This window comes from Anser brachyrhynchus, assembly GCF_964034855.1.
Source record: "Anser brachyrhynchus genome assembly, chromosome: 1".
Classification (NCBI taxonomy): Eukaryota; Metazoa; Chordata; class Aves; order Anseriformes; family Anatidae; genus Anser; species Anser brachyrhynchus.
In genome coordinates, this window is record NC_137694.1 from 119,704,692 (window position 1) to 119,723,925 (window position 19,234).

General features: G+C 37.7%; 1 protein-coding gene across 15 annotated transcripts in view; it reads right to left on the reverse strand.

Annotated features, from left to right (window-relative positions):
- The window catches only part of KDM6A (lysine demethylase 6A), a 154,810-nt gene that overhangs the window by 17,087 nt on the left and 118,489 nt on the right, over positions 1 to 19,234 (reverse strand). For all 15 annotated transcript variants that reach the window (XM_080575065.1, XM_080575064.1, XM_080575060.1 and 12 more), the window contains 5 exons: positions 6,222 to 6,351; positions 4,585 to 4,690; positions 3,527 to 3,732; positions 1,077 to 1,141; positions 883 to 957 (listed from right to left, as the gene is read on the reverse strand). In XM_080575065.1, the coding sequence (XP_080431191.1) occupies positions 883 to 957; positions 1,077 to 1,141; positions 3,527 to 3,732; positions 4,585 to 4,690; positions 6,222 to 6,351 (582 nt within the window). The remainder of the gene's footprint in view (positions 1 to 882; positions 958 to 1,076; positions 1,142 to 3,526; positions 3,733 to 4,584; positions 4,691 to 6,221; positions 6,352 to 19,234) is intronic.

Here is a 19,234-nt window from a genome sequence, read left to right on the forward strand (position 1 = left end):
AGGAAAAAAAACAATATGTAAAATATCATAACAATCTCTAAACACACATCTGTATACACACTGATATTCCAGAGAAGATGCCACAAAAGACCTATCAGCATCTTTAGCAGGCCTTACTCCTCAGTTTCCAACACTATAACATTTTCTCCTGCTATAATAACTGAAGTACATCAGAATTTTTCTACTGCAGCTGGTGGGACTGACAGCCTATATGTAACAGTATATGTTTCCATACATTTCCAAGTAGAGATTGAAGAAAAAAGTACTTTCAGGGTATTTCTGATACATTCTCAAGTTTTTCTGTGCTACTTTCCTCCACTTCTTGGCTTCACAAAGATATCTCTAGTCTAAAGAATACTCTGTTTCCACCCCTCCCCTTTATGTGTGTGTATGTGTTTAATTCTGGGTGAGTATCACGGCTTATCTACATGTATGCCTCAGTCTGATTTTTGCTACCCATACTGAACTCTGTTCCTGGATAGTGAAGCAAGAGCTAACAGAAAATGGAAACCAAAAGGATGAGCGTAGGAACAAACGGGGATGGGGGAGAAGGGAGGAAAACAATTTAAAACATCAGAATGGAACAAGGGAATGTATTAGAAGGATTACTAGAAAGAACAGTGACTGGTGGATGCTTAAAGTTCTTTACTGAAAAAATAAAGATCCTGGAAAGAAAAATTTGAAAAAAGATTTTAAGGCGAGACAGATTCATAACAACTTTTTAAATATTAAAGGTAACAATTTAAATGCGGTAATGGGGCTTGCAACTGGAATTGGGTTTATCAACAAACCAACTGACCTCTGAGAAGAATGCATTAGTTTTCCAGGAGTATCACACTGTGGAATACCACTGTGAGCAAAAGAAACTGCAATCAGACTTACTTTTTGTCATCTGACAGGTCAATGTTGGTCCCAAACTTGATTGTTTTAAAAGGTCCTCTTCTCCTCCTCCCAGAGCTGTAAATATAAAAAAAAGTAACAGTGAATGTGAAAGTGAGAATTGATAAAAACAAACAAACAAAACAAAACAAAAAATAAAACCAGCTATAGAATTAACATATTAATACCACACTTACTTATCTGAAGATGTGGATTCGTTATCTGAGTGGTCCTTGTGGTGACTCTTTTTCTCGTTTTCCTCCTATAAAATACAATTGTGAAAATGTGTAATAACTTAAATAAATGATAACATTTAAATAATTTAAATATAAAATAAGTGTATATATAAAATACAGGCATATAAAGGTATGAAGTGATAGCCTGCTAACAGACTTAAGTACGTTTGTTTCAAGATGGTCGTACAACCTTTAAAATAACTGTATCTGGAATTTTATATGAGCATTACTGTTAAAATATATAAAAAACAGTTGTTAGTCAAAAGACATTGAAAAAAATTTTTCTTGACTAAAAATTCAGTCAAGTTCAGGCCAGGACAACAAGAAGTTTCTACACTGTAAATATTTCTGTTAGCCTATATTAGAGTGGCAAATTAATGTGTTGGTTTGCTTCATTATGCAGGTGAAAAGGAAACCGATCTAAATGAATACTGCTAACTTTTTTAGACAAGAACATTTATCTACCTTCAAAATCAAGCAGGTCTCCTGACATGAAACTAGGATGACTAATATTTATAAAATTCATTTTATAATATCCATTATACAAAGTCTTTTGAATTTTTAATAGCCATCTGCTATTTTAGCACTGCAGTACTAGGACCATGACTACTGGAAAAAGTCTAACTAATATTAAATGACGTAATTTTATCTTTTTAGCAGAGTGGGCTCAAAATCCTATTCTAAAACCTTCTTTTTTCACAACTAGACAGACAAAGAAGGTGAAAGAGTAAGATGAAAAGTAGGAAAGAACTGCCTGGATGCTATCCAAAGATCTTTGTCTCTGAATGGGACTGTTGTTAAGTCTCAAAGTGCCCTATGTACCTGAGAAAGTCTTATTCAACCTTTGAATGAAGGACAAAGAGAAACAAAAAGGAACCTAGTGATGATGGATTTATGAAATACTGAAAGACATGTTAGAAAAGCAATGTAATAGTTGTTAAAGGGAAAAAAAAGAAGGTCACTTAAGGCAAGCCAACATGATTGTGTCAGTAGAAAGAAGAAACATGGCTTTCATTTGAACACTACAAAAGTCACCTAAGGACAGGACAAAGTGGTGTTAGGCAAAAGAAGCACATGCACTTAGAACAATGTCATTTTGATTTCCAAAGGAAAAATGAAAAATTGTCATTATGAAAATTATTTTACATGCTACATTTTTACCGCCAATTTGTAACAGAAAAAATAAACAACCACCACAATAACACCAGAAAATACTGCAGTTGCTTCTTGGTGCAAAATCAAAGCTGAGACTTTCCTGTTGACAAGCTCATACATAACCAATCACGTACTTTATTAAATGTGCTTTTCTGTAACATTATATTTATGTCATGTTCTCCAGTCCCTCTGAACTGATGCTCAAGAATACAACGCTGGTGCAAATCTTCAAGAAAAATCCCATTCATGTCCCAAGCTAGGCCTATCCACACACTCTTAATGATTTCAGCGTTCCCCACCTCCCAGTGTTATTCCTGTGTCTTTTCCTCATCCTATACCAGTCTCACTCAGAATCAAAACTACCTTGCTTTTTCTTTTCTCCAACCACAGATTCCTTTCTTTGCTTCTAATCCTTTCCTCTAATGCACGAAATTTAAATTGATAATTTCTCTTTTTCCCTTTATGAAACCATTGTTGTTTTAGCATAACAGCAGTGAAAACTGCAACCAACAACTGATTCCCTACGTTTTCCCAATTATCTAATCAACAACCAGTCAATAATACCTTTTCTTTTTGTTTCACTTTACCCTAATCTTTTCACAACACTCAATAACATACGCCTTAGATGAATGCCCATAGCTAATTCCAAGGATGCGCTCACTACTTCAACAAAAATATTGAAAATTAGTACCAATAAAGTATAATGTATGTCAACTTCTAAACTAAACAGAAAATGTTATGTTTGGAACTCAGCTGTAACAAATATGGAAAGCAGTCACTTTGAGGGGGGGAAACATTAATATAGTATTTTAAACCATTACGCTGAAAGAAAAGTATGAGCATAGATTAATTAAGCATGCTACAAAGAAGGAAGAAATATCATTTCAAAGCATGTATGAAATTAGAAGCAATACAAATAAGAAAACTATCTGAACTTCTACATGTTTTAATATGAATTTTGACATCACTATATGAAAGCTTAAAGGTAACAAGCTTTTAAAATATATAACAGCTAGGAGCTTTACATTAAGAAAATTAAGTCTACATTAAGGACCTGCGAGGAACAAATACCCTGAATACTGTCTGACTCTTCATTCAGAATGGATTTTGTAAATTTATTTGTGCTCTTCATGCTGATGGGAATGCCTCTATTTCCTTGGAACTACTGCATTTTTTCCCCAATAGCCATTACTAATACAATTTGGTTCCAGAGTTAGTACACAGTTTGTATGTTCTAACTTGAACAACGGACTCACCCTTAACGACTCCTGGAACGAAGAGGCCTGGTACTGTGCATATTTAGCAATTGTTGTATGAGATCTACTGCTTTCACAACGCCATATTTTCTTTGTTCCAGTGGGGTCCCAGTTTTCATCTGCTGGCTGCAGTAGTTGTGTCCTCACTTCTACTATGTGTTCATTATTTGCTTCTACCAATGTCTTAGTAGAGAAGAGTCCTAAATCTAATAAATAAGAATAGAATTCACAAATGATAGATAAAATATTACAAAAAGTTCAAAGAATATAAGATATTAATACTTAACATTATCTAAAGGATTAATCTAAAACGTATATATTTTTCCCTCAGCCTTCAGAATACAGCCCACCTATATCTTAAAAATTAACACTTTTGATAATGCTCAAAAAGCTTTTCTGCACAACAGTAAAAGCCTAGAAAAAACTTGGCAGCTACTACAGTATGAGCTATATTCCAGCATCTGTAAGATGTATATTCCAAGAAAAATCTGTAAACATGGGTAAATCTATTACCAATGAAGTATTTTTCAGACAACTAGAGCTCTATGAATGTACTTCCATTATGTAACACACTTCCTACTAGCAATGACAGCTTTTCTAGCTACGAAGTTCAAAATATTTACTGAGGCATAGAATCACAGAATCATCTAGGTTGGAAGAGACCTCCAAGATCATCTAGTCCAACCTCTGACCTAACACTAACTAGTCTTCCACTAAACCATATCACTAAGCTCTAAATCTGTACACAGTGAGATCACTAAATCTAAGCACAAAGACACATGGTCATAGTTTCCATAAGAAAAAAGACTATTTGTAAGCCCCCATGCCCACAGCTCAGTTCCTCTCCATGATCAACAAACTCTGCTGGAATTTTTTTTCAGAGATGATCTAGGTTAGAAACAGTGGTGAGCTAAGTGACAACATATTAACTTCATTAATCGAAATACAAAACTAATACAGTATTATAAAAAAAAATCCACTTTAAAGAACTGAGAAGCTTTAAACTTTTTTTTTTTAAAATACATTTTTCAAAGAAAAAGAAACCAAAGTAAAGTTACCTAATTTAAGCGCTCCAGCAAGGCCACGTATTACAGTAACAGGGTTGTTTGGATTTGTACAAAACTGATGTAAAGGTGGAAAGAAAGCATCTCGTTTATTTTCCAACTGTAAAATTATAATGGAATATATGTCAGATGAATTTAGACTCCTTGTTTGTAAAATAAGAAAGAGTAATAAAAAATGAGAAACAACAAAAAGAAGACAAGAATTTTAACCATTTCCCTGCACTGAGGGGATTGAACAGCAACACCATACAACCATTTCCATGTTATAAACTGAGTTCACTCCTTCTGAAATTAATTCATTATTGTAATTTATTTCTTGGCATGAATTATTCCCAGGTTGCTTCAGCTTTTGCAACTCAGGTTTCCTGCAGTTTATTTCTTTACCTGACAGTAGCCCTGTAAATTCTCTAAACCTGCAGAATTCTCTGAAGAGCAAGATAATATACTAACATTCTTTTCAGAAGTCAAAAAAGCTAATCCTACAGATAACGTACATGAGAAACAGTATAATTAAAAAGAGCACTCTCTGAGTATATCTCATGTTAACTAGAAAAATAGATTTGATTTTCCTATGCTTTTGTGCACCTATGACTTCAATTTTATGCTATAGTTTCCCCTGACTTTTATTTTTAATTGCTATGAACCTTTTAAAATCCTACAGACTGTGACCAAAATACCAATGACACTGTGAACAGGGACTGCATAGATGCTGAAGACACCTCTTTCAATAAAAAAAAAAAAACACAATACAGATTTCCCAAATACTGGGATCCATGTTGGCACACCTATCCAGTATGCTGCAACATGGGGATTTACCAGCTTTGCACAGACCTGATGAAGCTCTGATGGACTCTTAATTGGGTAGATTAATTCAGGTGCAACACTTTGAACACGGCACTATTGCTTCCATCCTAACCTAATGCGTAGGCTGACTGCTTGTATAGTATCACACTAAGCTGCCAAGTGCTGCTGGTCCTAAAGTTCATCTGAGTAAAGCCAGCCTGAGGTTTTTATATTAGCTGTATGGATATACTATAATTTACTCTTCCATTATCAAGGAAGTTGGCTACAATTCTTCATCAAGCTATTACAGAACTTTGTTTCCAGAACAGAAGTTTAAATGGTTGCATAAAAAAAAACCCTACCTACCTAAAAGGTGTTTTTTGTAGGCCCCTTCCAACTGAACTATTCTATTAAAAAATTTGTCTTTTCCTAATTATGACATTTTCTTCTTCTCACCACCTTAACACTTGTTAATTTTCCTTACTATATTTTGAAGTAGACTGTTCAGAAAGTTCAGTTTAATTATTTGATCATTCATCACTTAAACTGTCACTTGCAAAAAAATGTTCATCTTAAATATTGTGCTTTGTATCTGCTGAACCATTTTGCTTATTCCACCAATATTTTAAGTATTAAAACATAACCCCCAAATTTTTGAAGCTGTTTTTCCCCTTCTTCACTGATCTGCTGAAATTCTTAATTTACAATTATTTTAATAGTCAAACCTTGTCTCAAAATTCTCTTTAAGTTTAGCATTTTTACTGCTTATATACTAGTTGGGAGAGCAGTGTATCTAAGTAATTAAAAAAGACAGTCAGCAGTGTACTTCTACCATCAGGTTTACTTACATAAATACTAGGTGTAGGTGGATTCAGCTTGTCCTTTGGCAAGGGAGGGTATGGTGGAGGCGGTGGTCGTGGAGGTGGGCATTTATCCAATAGAATACTACTGTTAGATAAGCCATTTTTACCCAGATTCCTAAAAGGAAAGAAGAGCTGCCTCTGTCAATACTTGGTAAATACAATAAAAACACATTAGTGTCATCTCTTCTGCAAAATATTGACATATAAGGAGAAACTAATTCAAGATGCAAATAAAGCTCATATATATATTAATCAAGAATTCTCACTGTGTAAATTGATGTTATTCAATATCATTCCCATTTCGCATCCAGATCTGCAGCATCATCACTATTAGTTAAAAATAAAGCCAATTTAAATAAAAACATAACTCACTTGACTAAACCTAACACAGAAAGCAGGTTTCAACTAGAAGCAGAAGAACCTCACACAAGGCTGACACTCGCCAGAGGATGCAGAATTCACAGCAACTGAGATAACGCAGTCTGCTAATACTGTACATAGCACTGTGACAGACCAGTGAAATGATAACGCCTCAGCCTTACGCTGCTGGAGTCACAAAACACTACTGGAGCCCCCCCCCAAAATAAAACAAAACACCCAACAACAAATACAGAAGACTAACAACACCAAATTAAACAACCACCTACCTACCCCTCCCTGATTTACACATTTTGAAGCCAGAAGGAACCACTGTTACTTCATCTTATTGCTTGAGCGACACAGGAAAAAACCTGGTTAAGTTGCCGTTTCAACAGCTGTACTTGTACGTGAATCAGGACCTTACTTGGTATAACTGCTAACCTTTCTCTGTGGGTTTTTAGACATGGATAGCCCCCTCTATGCACATTAACTTCTATAATGAATGACTTCGGGTGCTGCAAATGAATGTAGACTAAGAACAGAACACACAACTTTCAGTTAGTATCACCAGGAATTCATTAACTAAGTCATCCCTTTTTGTTGTTGTTGTTTTTTGTTTTGTTAAAAATGACTGAACTATTTTAAAATTCTTCCAACTAGCTAATATTCAAATCCTTCTTCCAGCCTCACTTGATTTGCTAGCTACTGTTCTTGCCACCTCCCAACGCCTCACAAAATAGGGTATTTCTAATGCATAATTTAGTCATTTATCCTCATAAAACTCACTGGCTACAAAAACATTGTTCTGGTAATGAAGGTTCTTCATCAGAAAACACAGCTGACGTAGCATTAGATGAAACTCCTCGCAATAAAGCTTGTCACAAACATAGAAACCATGATAATAGCACTGAGAAACATCCTAGAGGTTAATGCTGGCATGTATGATTTCAAATCAAGCTATCAAAAACAATGGCTGTTGGACTTCGGGCTTAAGACCAGAACAGACTGACTGTTACAACAAACACTGAAAAGAAAAAGAGCAAACATCTCACCCACTTCAGGCTGCAGCAAAGATGAGCATCCCGAGAAACTGGTGCTCATCGTGACAAGCAACAATTCAAAACTTCTGCCAGATTTATATCCTATACACTTCTATCCTCTGACAGAAGATCAGAGCAATATAGACACAGACTTAACAACAGTCTCCAAAACATGCCTATCAAAGTACCAAACACAGCTTATTCCTTGTGCTAGGTGAGTCCAGTGCCAAAATAGACTGCAACCTCAAAGAAACTGCAAGAGCAATGCGGACGCTCTGATGAAGCATCATCCAGCTTGATAAAAACTCACTGACCTATGCCTAATGTTTGAGGTAGTTCTTGCAAAGATGCTCCTGCCTCCCCACCAAAAATAATCACCCAGAAAACAACTTAGAAACATGGCGATATAAAATCACCTCTACCCAAAGAAACTTATCGACCACGGCTGTGTGAGTCTGAGAATCAAAAATATATGCACAAGGTTAAACTAGAGTAACTAGTTGCTTCTAAATCTGTTCTTTAATCTTTGTGTTATCAAACTAAACAATAAAACCAGGAAAAGCAAATCCACAGCATTAAAATCCAACAGAACTATGAAAAAAAAACCAGTTTAAATTGAACAACAGTTCTCGGGAACTTTCTGATGTGAGGAAGACCAAACCCGAAGAAAAATGAGAGTGCTCAAATCACTGGTGTGATTTAAGCTTCTGGAGGCACAACAAGGTAATCAGCCCAGAGCAAAAACTCAATAAAGCCAGGGTATGTGGGGTCTTCAGGGAAGAAGGGGGCAGGGGAGATAGGAAAAACTGCTGTATGCTTAGGGAAATTACACATTTGGAAAGGCAAACGAGATACAGAAGAAACCAGACAGTAGTACAGAGAAAAAAATCAGATGAACAGAGGTATCTCAAAATCAACACTTGAAGCTAATGCTACAGCAAGTGACTCTGAAGTTTCCTATTAAGTTACTGAAACCCTGTATGGAAATTTCAAGAGGAAAAGGGCCAAAGAAAAAAAGCCGAGACAGGAAAACACCTGTAATTCAAGGGACACAGGAAGCAGATGGGCAGAATCTTTAAAGTTGTCTTTAGCAGACCAGTTTCACTCTTCTTTTTTTGACCATCAATAACAATAACTTACTATTAATAGCAATACAAGAGAACTATTAAAGCATTATCCACAGTGTGCAAAAAAGAGTGATGGAAATTATTAAAACAAACAAACAAACCTCCCCAGAAATACTAAGTAAGACTTGAGAGTGGCACCTGAAAGGAAATAGTCTGGCTATTCACTGAGTATCTCCAGCAACGAAAACACAGAACTGCAGCCAGTCCAGTGAAAGGTCCTTTTGACCACAGCAACTGTAAGGAAAATCTCACACCTCTCTGTCACAAGAGCTTATTTTTGTGACAGGATTTCATATGGGCTGAAAGATGCAGCAGATGCAATGCTAAACTAAAACCAAGCCTGATTCAGGCCCTGAGAAAATATATGTCCAAGTAGCCGCCTACAATGCCATGATGGAGGAGTGACTAGAAGGACAGGTTTCATTCATCATTCACTCAAACTGGCTTTTCACAGGCTGCAGGGGCTGCAGAACCCCCCTCGGTCCCACGGAAGCCCAGAGAAGCTGTCGGCCTGGCCAAGACAAGGGGAGAGGCAGGGCTGTGACTGACCACAGCACTGCCCAGAGCCCAAGCTGCAGCTCCCAGCTCGCTCCCATTTGCTTGACAGGAAAAAGCAACGACTCGTGTAACTGCTTCACCCCATGGACCAAACTCAAATTGCCAGGTTTATGAGCGACACCAACAGCAGCAGATGGAGTAGGTGCCCGGATTTTAGGTGATTAACTGACCTCTTGAATAAACAACCACCAGAGTCACTAAAACACCCATTGTTCATTTTACTGCTTTCTAGGGTACATTCCCACACCTCCTAAAAACAGTTCACATCCTTCAGTCAGAGCACAGCTACAACAAAACACCAAGTTTCCCACAAGCACAGGGCGATCCAGTCTCCTCTGCAACTGCCCATCAACTACAGTCAACTACATCAAGAATATTCTGAAGTTAGCACGACAGTACTTATTTTCCATGAACCAGGACTCGTTATCATCAATCCTTTCCATTTCTTTAACGAATCACCTCAGTGATTTTATCATTTCACTCAGGCCTCACGTCAGACCGCCAGCATCACATTCACAGGGCTCAGCCTGTTCATTCCTCTGGAAGCAGTCAGTCCCACAGCATTTTTCAAGTCCTCTGCAACTTTTTTCATTTTCCCAGAACTACCAAAACCCAAATACATGATCAACAACAGCTCTCTGGCCCGCTCTTCCACAGCTCACGGACATCTGTTATCCAGGCCTCCGACCTAAAAACACCAAATTCAAGTCTAACTACTGTTCAGTGTCCTCCTTGATTACTGTGAAAACAGAGAGCGCGTTATCGTACATCCCACGGTGTGAACACGCTATCTGCCTTTTTCCCAAGCACAGAACAAAAATATTTATTGAGCTCTTTTGCCTCTGTATTGACTATCCTAAGAGCTATGTGCAGTCATATTAAGCCTTCAAATTTTTTTGTGTGTTTATCCTATTTCATTCCTGGCTATAGTTTTCTTCTGCCGAGCTTTGTTTCTGTTACGAGTTTTCATGAACTTCTAGCTTCAGTGCTTTTGAAACATTTGCCCCTTTTCTTTTGAACACCTGATTGCGACTTTTTGAGGGCAGTGAAAAAGTTGCTATACAATTTCCAGCTATCCATACATTTGCATTTTAGGTACATTTTATAGGCCAAACAGAAGCTACGTTGCAATCATTTGCACTTAAGCAGTTATTTTTGTTGTGAAGTCAGACTAAGTGAATTATTATTTGAGGATTAGCTGCCTGAGAATTAACAGGGTTTCACCGCTCAGGAGATTATAGTTATTCTGAAGAATAAAATTAATACCCTCTCTTTCCCACATAAAAATCACATTTAACGTGAATATAAGGAACAGTGGGTTTACGTGATACTCTATCTTAAATCCATCAGAATTACCCAATCTACAGAGAATGAACAAAACGTCTTACAAATGTGCTTGCAGAAGCACGTGAAGCACTGGGATGCATGGTACTTATTTGACCCAGTCCTGATTCAAAACAGAAACACCCAGTCTTCCTTAACAATTAGTGGACGCAATTAATTTCTTTCGTAGTGCAAGTTATTACAAAAGCACAGGAAAATGGCTGTCGAGATTCCTCATGCTGGGAAGGAGGTGGTTATTCACAGTGCCTAGCGCTGGCTCTCCCAGGCTCATCTCCTCAGGCTCCTTCTGTAGCTGGTAGAAAGAGATGCACTCTCAAAGGGCAATTCAAAGAAGTTAAGCCAAGCTTACGTTATGCTTAAATGCAAGTAATGCCAGATAATTATACAACCTGTTTATGATGCAGTTCTCTACTTTAGCCTTTCACAACCAGGTACGAGCTGGCAATACTCCCAGAGATCTTTCAAACCTACAGAAAATCCTACAATATAATTGTGGATTTTCTCATTATGCAAATGTATTTCTAATCATTTTTGAATTCTGTTCTGGTTTTGACCTCACTACTATAGCTTGGCAGAGAATTTCATAGGTTAATTATATGTTATGTAAGAAATAAGTGTTCCTTTTTTCTTTTTTTTTTAATGACTTATATCTTTCCCTTCTATTTCATTTGATAATCACCTTCTTCTTAGGGTATTAAAATAAGACAAACAAGCACATTAATGACTTACGTAAGAAGAGCATTATAAGGAGTGGTACGAAACTCTCTCTCAGCATTCTCCCTCTCTAAATGTAACAGCAAAACACAGATCTTTCCTATTTTTTTTTTTTTTTTAACTCCCAGATATTTCTGCTGCCCATCTGCAGACAAAACTGAATGCATTACTCCAAGCAGGCTTTAGACACTGAAATCCCAACATTTAGAATTCTAATTTTAAAACTTTTGCTACAGTGAAGGTGACTTGCCAGAAGGAAGGTGGCTTTACAGCAACTGAACAATTTGCCCTCACGCCAAACTAGTCTTTTGCATACAGACAAAAACCCCTTTCCATAAAACAGGAGCTGCTTTTGTTTTTAAGAAGCTTAATCGGGCTCCTGTCTACATTCCCCTCATATAGAGTTGGGCTCTCTGGCTCTGGATTGCAGCGCTCCCAACCCAGTGATTCACTCACTGCCTTCTCGGAGCAGATCTGATCGCCAGGCAGCCCTTCAGAAAGATCACCCCGAGGTTGTTTCTGCCACAGGCTTCAACACAGAGCCCACTGAGCAATGAGGTGTCAGCTCACTTCAGCTTCTGCACTGCTTTTTCCACTCCTCCTCATGGCTCTTATTTCCCGTGCTTCTTTACATGCTGGCCAGTCATCAGCACTTTTTTCAGATTTGTTTTGTCCAGACCATCTTCTGCTTGCTGACCTATACTTCTATCCTTTTAAAACATCCTTCCAGAAGCAGCTCATCTCTGCTGGTCTCCTGTCACTTTCTTTTCTCCATTGAATGCTCTCTCCCCTTTCTCGCTACACACCAAGCAAAAAGAACTACAAAAAGTGTGTCAGTCCCTTTTAATATGCATTACCATCAAGCCTACACCTCTCATCTGCCTCCCCCAATAAGCCAAACCAGTAAAGCTTTCAAATTCAGAAATGCCTGTGAGTTTCACAATTAGGCTTTCTGTACGTTACCATAGAAGTGACCACGCTAACTTTCAGCTGCCACGAGGCTGCCCAATTACTTAGTCTGGCTTGTTGTGAATTTTTTGAAGACTTCTTACACTGACTCTCAACAATTATCAAACAAAAGTTTTGTCTGGAGCTTTGCATGCTCTATTCAGGCTGTGAATGTGCTTTTATAAATAACGATAAAAAGTAACAACTAGGCTATTTCTTTTACGAGAAGCAAAACAAGGCAAATCAGGAACTTTTTTATACTGCTTAAAGGAGGGACTCGATCTCTCGTCAGCTTCAGAGGCAGTAAACGATGGAGCATCTTAATTTGAGATGGATACTGCATTTTTCACATTACTCCTGCAAGATGCTAATGAGATGCACCAGCTGAAACACAGAGCTAGAGATCAGCTGGTTTCACTTCAGTACAAATAAACAGCTCAAGTTTTAAATCTCGAGTCTTGTGACAACATTTCATTAATTCTCCTTTCAAAAACATTGCTTGTGGGAAAAAGATACTTAAATCTCAGAGTACGGAAAACAGGTTTTGATAACAGTTTTTTAAAGGAGCCCAGAACCAGAGCTCAACAAGGCAGCACGCTCTGTCTTTTTCCCCCATGTCTTAACAACTGGCTTATCTAATAACAAACAGAACAGTTATTCCTAGCAAATTTTCTTCTTTTAGTCACAACAGATTTTCATTTATGCTCAAAATTACTTGGTCTTTTCCATGACCTCTTCTCAATGGGTGATTTTCTCTAAGAATCTAAGGAAGGATAATTAATTTAATAGTACACTCTTATCTGTGATTTTGCTCAGAGGCTTAAAGAAATTTGGTTTACTATACAGACGGTTTACTACTCGAAACATAATAATTTAGTTGTTTTATAACCACCTTAAAATTTACTGTTGCAATCAGTTTTATTGGTAGGGAAGACTAACCAAATTACACGTACAGTTCTCAGAATCACCTCCTCAGTTCGCTTTCATCTGTACAACAATTCAACATTTGTTACCCCACTATTCTCCAGAATAGCATCTAAATGAGATTTGCATATCTCAGTCAACAGCTCAGCTGCTGCGTTTCTAAATTCCTTGCAACTTCTCAGTGAACATCAGCTAGTCCTTCAGGGGAAGCTCCACTTAGAAGCATCAATAGCTACTACTCCAGCACCTTCCGTTTGACCCCTTCTGAGTCTCCTAAATAACCTCAGCTCACCACATGAATAGAATGGGTCTCTGTTAAATATTTCCTCAACATCCTCACTGAGGAAGATGGACATAAAGAAACTTTTAAGCCTCTGGATGATCTTGCCCTACTTAAGCACTTACTTCAGTCTTTGAGGAAACAAAACCTTTACCAAGTCTGCTCTTACAAAACAGACAACCTATTCAGATACAATTGAAAAAGAATCAAATGGAGTTGCCTGTTTGGCACGTGTTTTGCATTTTATGATACAAAGGATCTCTATCCATCCAATGGCTTTGCTTGCACAATTTTTTAAGAAAATGCTTACTTACACAAAACAAAATTACAATCTCCTAACATTTATTTTTGCCTGTCTGCTTCTACTTTTATTTTAATTTACATTTTCTGAACCCCTTTCCCAATAATTGATTTTACCTTTAAAAGAAACAGCTTTCCTATCTCTGATGTTCCTTTGTTCTTAAATAACACGCAAAATCCTAGCAATATTAACAAACAAGTCAGTTTTTAGTGGTTAGTATTACAGTGCTGCTTTCTATGAAATCCCTCCTGCGAGATAAGAGATTTCATTATATTGCAGTATGCTATCATGTAGTAGGTCAAATATATTTACATTGTGAATAAACTCTTCTGCATTACTTAATCCCAAACTGCTAATAATTTCAGGTCATTTGTGCTCTAGACACACAAACCTGTAGGGTCTGAAAGATGTAAAAAATGGCTTCTCTTAGATAAGACTTTTTTAAACTTGTAAGCGTTTGAAAAAAGATTATGTAAGAAATAGACCTTGATGAATTTTAACGTGACTTACACATAATATTAAATACTCTGGCTTGGAAATAAGTATATATATTAAACTGAACCAAATACAGAACAACGAAGAAAACAAAAATTAATACAGAACGCTGGCTATAAAGACAAACAAGTTACATTCACCTGCTCCCATCTGCCAAACTGTGTTTTCCCCCTTGATATTATCATCAGGAAGTTTATTATAGCACAGTTCTTGTTGTTGTTGTTTTTTGTTTCTTTTAAATTTAAAAAGTAAAAAAAAAAAATTCAGGTCTCCTATTGTGGATAAGTTTTCTGCAACTTTTACAGGAATTTTAAAAATCACATTTTATGGTCTCAAATTCAATTTTGTACCTCAAGATACAACTTAGAGAGATAGTACCTAAATGTAATCACCACTGCATCAAGTACTTTCAACTCTTCACTTTCTCCTTACATTACACTGTGTTAAAATAAAGTTTAATATGCTGAAATTAATTTCATAGTATCCAGTACGTTAGTATATAAACATCTTTTATTCCACTGTGTCTAAAAAGTTTCCATATTTAACCAATAAATGATTTTGTGCTGAAAGCCCTGCTAAGTGTTCTCCCCTCCAGACATTTCTCCCTGCGTCAGTCATGCACATAGCACCTATGACAAGGATGTTCTCACCAGAGCTCTGCTCCCAAGCCATCACTGTGCATGCATGTCTTCAAACACTGACACGTTTGCAAAGAAAGCAAGGGCTGATCAACCATTCGGTACATGGCTGGGATAGCCTTGCCCTCAAATTCGTGCTCGCAAATTGAAAAACAAATAGATCTGGGTGACAGGAAAACGAAGCTATTATACATTATATTATATACTAGTTATGTTTATAGAGTTATCATTTCCATTAGTATGAAAAAACATGTAGACAGGATCTTTTCCCTAAAAGGTAACCAGTGCTAGCAGCAAGCAGCACAAAAAATTTTTCACATATGTAAAAACGTCTGCCTGACCTCATTTATACTTTAGGTTTATCCTAAAAACATTGTGATTATTACCTTGTTGCCAGTCCCACCAAATCTCTCAGAATCTTTTATTATTAGAAGACATACGCAGATACTTCCCAGCAATCCTGCTTTACTAGGACAGACCCTGTCTCTAACCTTAGTAGATACAGTAAGTAGTCCAAACCCATACTGAAACATTTCTTGACCTCCAAGTTACTGAAAAAGTCTGTCCTCAATTTTTGCCAATGCTCATCTTTCTCGGCAGTTGTTAACTGTGTATACAAGTCTTCTGCCTTGCTGAATGAAGGTGCAGACAGGCTGAAGAGGGAGCTCTGAATCTCTCCTCAGTAAGTGCAGTGACAAGCAAAAGGCGCATCTCCCACTTCTGAGCTGCCTGCGAACTCGATAGGCCAAAGCACTGGCTTATTATGTCCCTTGAAAAATGATGATTACATGAGCCTTGGAAAAAATACGGATTTTAAGAACCCAAGTGAAATCCTGTAGGAAAAAACATGAGACCTGACTCCGACAGAGGTTAACAACTATTTTTCAAAAGGTCAGTATTTCAGAATTTGGGTCCCTGAATATTGTTAGAAACTTTCATGAACATTTTAAAACAGAACTCATTTTCATCCCTGTAAATGAAAGAAAGCATAATGGCAGCATTCAGCCAAGCACAAAGTAAACAAAAGTCTCCCTGATATGCAGATCACGACAAAGATCTATAGGTGCTGCCCACGTTTAAAACTCAGCCCTAAAATCCTGCTTTAGCACCAAGTTAAAATCTTCAAGCTGGAGCCTGTTACCAGCCCTCGGTGGTCAGATGCGCTCTGCTTCTCCTCAGGCAGCAGCCGGAGCGCTGCGCTGGGCCAGGCCACATCCAGGCCCTGAGCGCCGCCGCGCCTCCGGCCCTGCGTCCATGTGGAGCCTGGCCCCTGCCTCTGAGACCCTCACACCACAGTTTTTGAAACCTCATGGACTACTACGGCTAGCGATGAGAGCAAAAAAGGACGGGCACTGAAAGCTGCTTTAGGATTTTTGTAGTAAAAAAGCTTTTTGCCGCTCAACACCAACCGCAATCCTCATCTATGAGGCGCTTGAGAAACTGCGTACTACAACAAGCCGAACACACCACTGGGCTGCACAAATACACTTCCCATTACTCCTTCCAAAAGGGCTGCACGCAAATTTCTGCTAAGCAAATTTGGAAGAGACAGACCAGCTGCGCTTCAAGAAAGAACTTTACGTCTCCAACAGTTTCTGTTAGGATAAGTGTAATGCAAACGCACACGAACACCAGACACTAAAGCTATTTTTATACTGCTACAAGCAAGAACATATACATGGTCCCAATTTAAAAAGCTTTTAAACTCCTCGTTTTTATGAATGTGATAGATGTAGACAAGTCACTTGGAAATGAACATTACAGTATAAGACTCAGTACTTGAAAGACAATGAAATAAGCTTCCTACAGACTTTTTTTTTCTTTTCTAGGAAATTTTGAAGTGTTAACCAGTCAATATTAAAAACCCCACTTACAATTTTGATTAACAACAATTATTTAAAATACCTTAGATCTTGAAAAAATATTCCAATTGTATGGTAAAGAAAACCCCACTGTAACACATGGGTCTGAATTTACTGCCATTGTAATCCACACACCTACAGACACAGATACAGCTCAGGTCACTGAGCTGTAAAATGTTGTGAAGTATTTTCTATTATTTAGTTCAATGTCTTATCATTATAAATACTTTACCTGGGTAATAGATACCTATGGAGTGCTATACTGTGATCAATATAATTCATCAAATCCCAGCACATGAGAGACTGGTAACTCTCACAATCACGATGAACAGATGCAGCTTTTTTGCATTTAACTGATTTATGTGGGTGCAGTGAAAAAAAGGTTATAAACATCTTTATCATTTCTTTAATAACAAAAAGGATAATGCTTAAAAGCACCACAATGAATTCACTGTGTCACTCCAAACTAAACATTCTGGCATAAAATGTATTGAAATGGTAAAAATTCCAACAAGAATTCCGACACCAGAAAAACACGGATAACATTTCAACTAAAAGAACTGTAAGCAGAGTTAAGTATGGAAAACAGCAGTGAGTGCAATCCATAACATTCAGTAACCACCTGCTTATGATTTAAGGGACTTCCATGAGCTTCACAGACATCTTACACAACTTCCACAAATGGCATTAAATATAAGACACAGCTACAGACATCACATACCCTAAATGGTCAATTCAATTTCTTAGTATTTTGGATTTCAAATACAATTATTCTGAGGAAGAAGGGAAATCTCTCCTAACACTACCTAAGGACTTTGCTATAGTCTACGTAAGACAGAATGTCAACAGCAAGCACAATGTGTGAATTTGCAAAACTATTTCATTATCTGTCAGAATTCCTGCTAGCCTGTGTAAGTGTGAAGTGACCCTGCTTTTGAAGGAAAATAAATTACTTTCAGTAAGCTTTGTCTGAATTATACACAGTAAAGTTTCAAATGGAATAAACTACCTTACGTTTAATATATATTAAGACTGATAACATGGTGCGTTAATACAGGACTGTTAAATATGGTAAACCCAGAATTTACAGTGAATTAGCCTTCCTGATTTTGCAGTGTGTAACACCATCAAGCTGCCTGCTTCTGAGGAGAGCTGACATTTCAGACTTGTCCATGTAACTAACACATTACACTTCTGCCTATTAGCACACTCATATCCCACAGGTACTCCGACGTGCCCACATACTCCAAAGGTTCATAAATAAACTTTTACCCTTTTAAGTAAAGACTGAAATGGTATAGATGGCTGCCAGTTTTAATGGAAAACAAAGCCAGCCACCGAAATGCTTTTCCATTTTCAGCAGGTACGTTTTAAGTCTTTACACTTGTAACACTGTCCATGAAAAACTTCTCCAATACGTTAAGATGTTTAAGGATCTCATTCTGATGATAAGATTTGTTCAGTGATAGCAGAGTGCAGTAATAAGAGCAACACTACGCAGAGCTCTGCTATTGTGCAGGACGTCGAAATACAGGGCTTGTAAGGAAGGACAGAAGTCTCAGAACATTTCAAAATAATCACTATGTCTTAGAGAAAAATATCATTACTATGGCAAAATACATCTTTCCTTGATACAGGGGAGTCTGAAATTATCGTTGTTACTGTTAGAACCTGTATCTAACAAAAGGGTTGGATTTCAAAGGGGCCCTGGAAATGCACTTGCTGGATGTAACAATCTAATCCTAGCTCTGACTTCTGCTGACCCTCTGACAACTACAGCAGTGTCTCACCAACAACCCACACACAAACCAAAATTATGCAAACTTTACAGATGCTTTTTTATTTCTTTTTCTTTGGAAGAAAGCGGGAGTCCCACCATCATTTTTATTGATTTAACAATACCTACATAAGAAATAAGGAACAATTTCAAGGCTTGAAATCTGGTGCTTCTGCTACACTGCTTTTTGGTAAGCCAGACCTAGGAAACCACAGCAAGTGCTAAGGAAGTACACTGAAGTTGAGTACTTGGAGATAAAGTGAGCCTAACCATTCCAGTGCTAACGTGTCTGTCAAGATGATGAGACTTTGGCGTCAGAGATGGACGCTGGCAGACTTAGCCGCAGCAGTTTAAGATATCACAGCCCTTGGTCTGCCAGCCTCCTCTGCCAGAGGCTACTGGCTCCTGCATAGGCGGCAAAATTTGCTGCATTTCTATACCGCAATCACTGCCTTAATGTCCTTGCCAGAAGTCACTGCTAAGAAGCATCGTCTTGAACTTCCACAGCCCATTCTGCCGCACCGTGGGCCATCCTGCAATCCCAGCAACGACAGCCCCAGGGAAAAGGCCATAAAGTTTGAGGTCCTTTCCAGGCTTCCTCATGGCTGGCTTCACTTTTCACTTTCATTA